The 7,803-nt window shown below is 35.0% G+C and overlaps 1 protein-coding gene across 1 annotated transcript in view; it reads left to right on the top strand.

Moving 5' to 3' along the window:
• Positions 1 to 2,147: 2,147 nt before the first annotated feature.
• CLEC16A (C-type lectin domain family 16 member A) overlaps positions 2,148 to 7,803 on the top strand; it is a 79,056-nt gene continuing 73,400 nt past the window's right edge. Inside the window, 6 exon segments of the mRNA XM_019472675.1 lie at positions 2,148 to 2,272; positions 3,711 to 3,844; positions 4,623 to 4,771; positions 5,647 to 5,752; positions 7,348 to 7,353; positions 7,680 to 7,803. Coding sequence (XP_019328220.1) covers positions 2,148 to 2,272; positions 3,711 to 3,844; positions 4,623 to 4,771; positions 5,647 to 5,752; positions 7,348 to 7,353; positions 7,680 to 7,803 — 644 coding nt within the window.

Here is a 7,803-nt window from a genome sequence, read left to right as displayed (position 1 = left end):
ATGGTGGTTCCTCCCATTGGGTGTTTTCGGGGGGGGGGGGAAGGGGAGCATGCGATATATCAAGTTTGTTAAAACTGTGAACTTCTGAGACATGTTTACCTCTCGACGTCCTTATGCAGTACTCAACACAATAAAATTGTTATTTGATGATTAAGCAATATCAAGATCAGCAAGCATATAGTATTTTACCATAACAGCATAATAAACTTCTCTGAAATAGCTTCTGCTTCCTGCATGGCTTACGAGGACAGGCTGTGTCTTGCCACAAGTCCTGTGAAGCTCTGGCCAACTGACTCAATGGTTGAAGAAGATTCCCCAAACCAAATTTTGCAAATTTTAAGTAAACTGCAAATATGACCAAACTTTTTTTTTCTTTAATTCAAGCATGAAAAAAGTTCTGAAACTGGGTAGTATCTTGTTTTGTCTTCGTAAGTCTGATGAATAGTTGGAACAGCCTGTTATGTGTGTTCAGTTAAATAGTGTTTTGGTCTCTAGCTGCATGTTTGCCCTGTGCAGTGATTCAGTTTCTTAGTGTAGATAAGATTGATGGGAATACTGTTTTTTGTAATGTGATTTCGAGTCTATTTTAGACCTAAACTTCTGAAACTTACTTTAAACCAGACACCCCAAAATTTTGTTGTAGAAATGCACAGTGTTTCCTGGAACCCTACAGTAGTGTGGCAAAATTGGTATTTTTTTCTTTTACGTAATAGCTGCTTGAGGTCTTTGGGTCTGTTGCTTAAAAATTGGCTTCCTGAACTTCTAAACTCCCGCATCGTACTAATAAGATTCCTAAAATTTCAACCTGAATCACTGAACAAACTTTCATGGAATCCAAAACAATAACGATAGGCTGCCCCAGAGTCAGGACACACAGGCTATTTTCCCAAAAATAACTCCACTTTTCATGGGAAGGTTGATAGTATGGAAAATCCGTCTTCCTTCCCAAACACTTGTGAGTATATTGCCCAGATAATCCTGAATGCTCAGGTGTTACTCCTGGTTTTCAGTAGATTGCAGTATAGCAATATATGGTCTGTGTTTAGTAAACTAATCTCTTGTAGTTTTAAAATGACATGAAATTTCTTTGATCATATTTTTATTTAATTACTTTCATAACTGTGCACCTTTCTTATATCCATCCTTTTTATCTATTACTATATAAAAGCAAAAAAAACAGAAAAAGAAAAGCAGTGGTGATTCTTGTGCTTTTATTAGAATTTGCCCCCCTCTTCCCCCCCCCCCCTTTTTTTTTTAGGACAAAGGGAAGTAATCTTTGATGTAACATCTTATTTGGGGGGGGGGGGGGGGAATTCTGTTTCCTTTTCTTTGTGTAAATTTTTTTTTTTTTGGGGGGGGGGGGGGGAAGAAATGTGCTTCCTTGACTGAGTAAAGTTCTGGGACATACAATACAAGCCTTTCAAATTTCATTTAGCTTCCTGTCACCTGTGCAATATAGACATGTTTTGTTGTTTTTTTTTTTTAAACTGCACTAGACAGCCTTAAACTCTTGCCATTTGAGATGGTAAAGCTGGAATTTGCCACCTTTCGGATCAGTATTTCTATGCTTGAAGGGCCGCAGACCTGATGATTAAGCTTTGCTAAGGTGAATGAATAGTCTTTGACAGTCCTGATATATTAACCGTCAAATTGACGTGAGTCTGTAAAGTGTCTCTGCAGACAAGAGAAGGGATCTAACTTTTCTAGTTAGATCTGCATGTGCCTCTTTCCAGAATTACTTTCCCAGATCAGCTACTGCATGCTTACCTGCTTCTTCTATTTCTCCTTTTCCTTGCTCATCACTCCTTTAACATACTTCCAAAGAAATTCAGCAGGTTGCCATAAGAAGCACCATGGGACAAGTGTTACATAATTTCTAGTCCTACGTTAACATAAGCGTAAGCATTCAGAACTCACCTGGCTAGTTACGGGTTTGTTTCATTTGTCACATACTCTGTTTAACAATTACTTTTCTCTCTGCATCAATAATAAAAGGAAATTTTAGGATTTTAAAATCGTACAATGATTAGACATAGTGTGTGTGTATGTGTGTGTCTACATTAAGTTACAGTGACTACAGACAAATATGGTGCATGTGAAAGTGGCAGGATAGCATATTATTTGTAATTATTTTTTCTTTTAGGTACATGTATCATGTTTTGACTAAAAATACCACAGTAACAGATCACAACCGCAACCTGCTGGTGGAGACTATTCGTTCTATAACAGAGATCCTTATATGGGGGGATCAGAATGACAGCTCAGTATTTGAGTAAGTACTTCTAAGCAATTTTGACTCTGGTTTTGAAGAATAATTAGAGTTGCATAGACATCTAGTTCAAAAGGTTAACTCTTCCAAGACTGTATTTCATGAATGTGGGTAGAAAGCTATGTCCTGTAGTAGATGGGTAAGCAGGATCATATTCTTGTCATACAAAGGAACAGAATTTGCTTCTGTTAACAAAAAAGGGTTCCAAGTCCAGAGCCCCTTTCATGTACTGCTTTTGTTTGACTCTCAAATCTTTGATATAAATACAAAATCTAACCTATTCTGGGGCCCAGATTTACTCAGCACATCTATTAATAATCATATGACTTTAATTTGTTCACTTCAATTTATATAAGATACTACAAATAGATATCTTATTCTAGCTATGCTATTTAGAGTTTTTGTTCAGATGTTATTTTAACCCTCATAAAATAGCCTGATAGAAAAATGAACTTGAAAACAAATATTCACAATTGCAAATCTGACTGTATTAATGCCCATTGTTTGGCTGTTTGCTTCAAGACACTTGCTCCTTTATAAAGGCAATTTGTGATTGAGATAAGTAATTAAAAACACCAAACACCTTAGCTTTACTTATTTAGGGAGTCGTTGGTTTTACTTTTACAGTATGATTTCAACATGATTGGGTTATGATGTGGACCCAATAATAATAAGAAATTAACTTAATTAAGTTAATAAGAAATTATTAATAATTAAATAGAAATAGAAATAATTAAGTTAATAAGAAAATTAACTTATTCTGATTACTCATATCTATACTGTAACTCCATCACATTCCTCACTGTTTTTTCTGCTTGGGAGGATTTTAGGAATGAGGAGTTTTTTCAGCAGTTAATGTAAAAAAAAAAAAAATCAGATATGTTTATGATGTTCTGGTAGGGAAGAGTCCACACTGTTCTCTTTAAATTGCATGCATTTCTGGTTTAAAAACACTGCAAGCATTCGCTTCTGTTTGAATTGTACAATAAACCATGAAATTCTTGCTTCTGGTGTGGAAAAAAAAATAATTAAAGTGGATCACAAATAAGGTCTACAGTGTTGAAGATAAAAAGTGTGTTGGCTTAAAGGGGGCAAGTAAACAAAACGTAACCTTCATTTAGAGGCTCTCCCCTTCGAAGAATATGATTGCAAGGTAGGGAAGCTGCCTGATAAATTGAATATGTAAAAAATAAAATAAAAAAGGCCCTGATTTCTTGACATCCCTTTTCTGCATAATTTGAATGTTTAAATGCCCTTGTTAATATTTAAGGTTTTTGGAAAATATTCTTCTGTTATACAGGTAAAACTTTGCAAAAATAATTCTTCATAAATGTAAAACATACTGTTTGTCACACTTGCCTAGAATCGTCCCTGATCCTAGTAAAATTATGTTCCTGTTAAATACAACAAGTAACTTAATGACACCTCTATTTTATTTCAGCTTTTTCTTGGAGAAGAATATGTTTGTTTTCTTCTTGAACATCTTGCGTCAGAAGTCTGGTCGTTACGTGTGTGTACAGCTTCTGCAGACTCTGAACATCCTTTTTGAGAACATCAGTCATGAAACATCACTGTGTAAGGGCACACTTTTAAACTGTGTAGGATTAAGTGATCAAGACTTGATTGAATTCCCTTTCATTTAATGAAATTTAGTCCTAGTGCCCCTTCACAGAAGAACTATATGAATTCCTAACAATCTTTTTAATTGAATGCTACTGAAAATGCAGTGCAATTTGACTCCAAAATACCTTTTAATGTAAATTTTCAGTAGTACAAAAGTAGTCATTTGGTACTACTGAAACACTTATTTAGCATGTTTCAAGAGGTTCTTTAAGTCAGCAAATTAGTTGTCTGAAATGTTCGCCTTGCTGCCGCAGATTATGTGGTAGAACTCTGTTGTATAATTTGTACTGGAACTATTCTGACATTGGGGCTGGCATTCAGCCACTTGCATTTACTTCAAGGTTTTTAGAAACATATAAAGAAGACAGAGAATTAATAGTTTAAAGTACTCCACAACTATCATGAAGAGAAAGTCACATACAAGCCTTTCAGAGTTTATGACTTTGGGAGGAAAAGGGAGTTATTTAAAGTGTTATTAGCTGCAACGCCTACATAAATTGAGGAAGGTGAAGTACATTCTCAGTTGTCTTATTCTTGGGAGCAAAGACCTTTGTAGGGAACAATTTCCTTATATTACTGCTTGAAGCCATCACTTGAGTTGTTTGGCCAAAAATTGGGATCTTCAAGCATCAGGTAGTTTGTTGCTAGCCGGTACTTTAAATACAGCTAGTTAGCATAATGATTTTTTTCTTTCTGTTAACTAACCGGTGTAATGTCTCTTATTTTTCAGACTACCTGCTCTCTAATAACTATGTAAATTCTATTATTGTCCACAAATTTGACTTTTCTGATGAGGAGATCATGGCATATTACATATCATTTTTGAAAACTCTTTCCCTGAAACTCAACAATCATACTGTACATTTCTTTTATAATGAGGTAAGTGAAGAAAGAGTTGGAGTATAACGATAAGAGGACTTTAATTAGAAATCGATAGCAATTTGGCACACATTCTATTTAAGTCTCTTGTCTCAGCATGTCCTGCATTTATTTTTATAATGGTAGTATCAGTGATTTAGAATTCATTTGGGGGGGTCTCTGCAAAAGCATGATAAAGGGTACATTTCTTTTATAATGAGGTAAGTGAAGAAAGAGTTGGAGTATAACGATAAGAGGACTTTAATTAGAAATCGATAGCAATTTGGCACACATTCTATTTAAGTCTCTTGTCTCAGCATGTCCTGCATTTATTTTTATAATGGTAGTATCAGTGATTTAGAATTCATTTGTGGGGGTCTCTGCAAAAGCATGATAAAGAAGGTCTTTGTCCTCATACAACTATAATAAAACCAAAATCTGGAAGTTAGTGTTATATCAGACTGTTTCAGTAGTTCTGAAGTCTACTCCCCTGAGAATTCGACTTGTTTATGCCTTGTTTTTGTGTGCTTTTATAAACAGGATCTTTTCTGTTGCACCACTTGGTTCTAAGAGGCTTAGTCAAAGTCTAAAAAGCCTGAGTAATCAAAGGCCAAAGTTGAAATGGATTTTTCCCTGCTCCATTCCACCTCTTGCCAGAAGAGGGCATTAAAGCACTGAATATGTGCAGAGTTAACGTGGAAAGCTCTGACGCTTAAAGCAGTTTATTTTAATGCGGAGCTACAAATGCAGCTGACTGTGCATTGTAAAATCATTTTGATTACTTAAGTAGAAGGTAAAAATATCAGTAATACATGGAAAACATTTTTCATACTCCCAACAAATATTCTGTGCATGTTTTGGTTAATTCATAAATACTTTCTTTCCTCTTGTTACAGCACACTAATGACTTCGCTTTGTACACTGAAGCTATTAAATTTTTTAACCACCCAGAAAGCATGGTCAGGATTGCTGTTAGGACTATAACTTTGAATGTCTACAAAGGTATGCTTTTTATATATTAAAAAAAGGCATGTGTACAAAATGCTTTTTTCATTGTTGTTTAATTTTCAGTTATTTACATTTAAGGGTTTTCTGTCTCTTTTATGAGATTGAAAAGCTTAGCATGTTGACATGCTTCAGATACACATTTTGGTTTATATGAAACAGAACCCCAAACCTACAGTATCTACTTGTAAATAGTATTGTTTCCTCACAGATGAAACTGGTTTAAAAAAAACAAAAGAATATCAAGCATACACAAGGAACTTTAGCTTCCCTTCCAACAGAGATCAGAATGTGACTGTATTTAAAAAAACAAACAAATAAATCAAAAAAACCCAACCCCCAAAACAAAGTAGTTTAAGAATATCAAGTATTTTTTACTTATGAAATTGAGCTTTATAATGTATGAAGCAGTAACCTTGCTGGCTACATCACTTCCTTTTGGATTTGAAGTGCATTTGAATATGATTATAGAGCTCCTAGGTGCTGCAGTCGCTCCAGTCTAAAGAAGAGCTAGACCATTCCCAGAGGTGCCCAGTGAAGGCCAGGAGGCTGCAGTCGCAAATTCCTGTGCTGGACATTCCAGTAGGACATAAGGAAAAAAAACAAAACTTCACTGTGAGAATAGTTAAGGACTACAACAGGTTTTCCAGAGAAACTGAGGAAGCTGTATTGTTTGAGATCTTCAAAACTCAACAAGGCCCTTAGCAACCTGGTTGAACTTTGAAGTTAACGCTACTTTGAGAATGGGTTTGGACTAGACAATGTCCAAAAGTCACTTCCCCCTAAATTTTTCTTGGGGTCTATAAAATCTGTAATAGCCTGAAAATATCACAGCAGTCTCTGTAGGAAAAACTGGTGTGTATTCAGAACTTCTACCTCTGAAATCAGTGTGGTGCAAGGTAGTATGTATGTCAAACCCAGGACAATGTATTATGGAATATGCTCATGCAGGGCTTCTTATTCTTTAATCCATTTTAAATTAAATTACATTTTGAATTTACACAGCTTTCTGTCAATTAAGAGAAGTAGTGATTTGATGACAGTCTTCATCATAGAAGAATGTAAGATCTTTTTTAAAACAATGAACGGTTGGCTTTGCAAATAACTGGATAGCCTGCATAGCAGATAGGTTCTTTATAGTGTTGACTGCAAGGGACAAAATGTCTTTTATATGTTGAGAAATGGGCACTTGGTACTTGTTTTCTACTTCAAGGAGCTGTAAACCCAAACATGAGCTCACAAAAAGAGCAAAGTGCAGGCTTCGTATCCTATTTGTTATATATTTATGTAACTAAATATTTTTATGGTAAAAAAAATGTACTTGCCTAGAATTTTCATTGAATGTTGTGGTGATATAAAGGTTAGAGTTGAAAAAATCACATCTCAGATGTTCAGGTTTCATAATTTTCTGACTATCCATTTGCATATATTCTGATCTAACACCTACCCTGTATCTTTTAGTTTAGATGCTTTGTGCTTTAGCTTTTTAAACCCTTTTGGAGGATGTCACTATCCCAGTTCCTAATCCTGTTAACTGTTGTCTGTTTCTTTTGCCCTTCCTTCACTGATGATTCCTGTGTTCCTTAATGCAGTGTCATGTAAGTCTAACTAGCTTGACTTTCAGCATTACTGCTTTATTCTTACGCTTTTTTCCTCTTCTTTTTAATAAAGAATGTGCTAAAAAAAACTTTCTGAATTCCACTAGATTTGTAAATATATCAATATTGGGCTCATTCAAGCCAATTAAGAATTGATATGATGCTTTTGTAGATGTCCATTTCATGCATAAGATCATGTCAGGTATATACTCGTATGAAAAGCTAGCATGTAATCAAAATTCAGAAGCTACTTTGTTGTATTTCTTAAAAAAATAATTTAAAAAAATTGGTAACTGATTTTTTTCTTTTTAACAATTTCTCTTCAGTGGACAACCAACCTATGCTGCATTACATTAGAGATAAAACTGCTGTCCCTTATTTCTCCAACCTCGTTTGGTTTATCGGAAGCCACGTGATAGAACTGGATAACTGTGTGCAGACTGATGAAGA

The sequence above is a fragment of the Aptenodytes forsteri genome, unplaced genomic scaffold (genome assembly GCF_000699145.1).
Source record: "Aptenodytes forsteri isolate BGI_AS27 unplaced genomic scaffold, ASM69914v1 Scaffold84, whole genome shotgun sequence".
In the NCBI taxonomy this organism is placed as follows: Eukaryota; Metazoa; Chordata; class Aves; order Sphenisciformes; family Spheniscidae; genus Aptenodytes; species Aptenodytes forsteri.
Note: the sequence above shows the minus strand (reverse complement) of the source record. Positions and strands in the feature narration are given on the sequence as shown.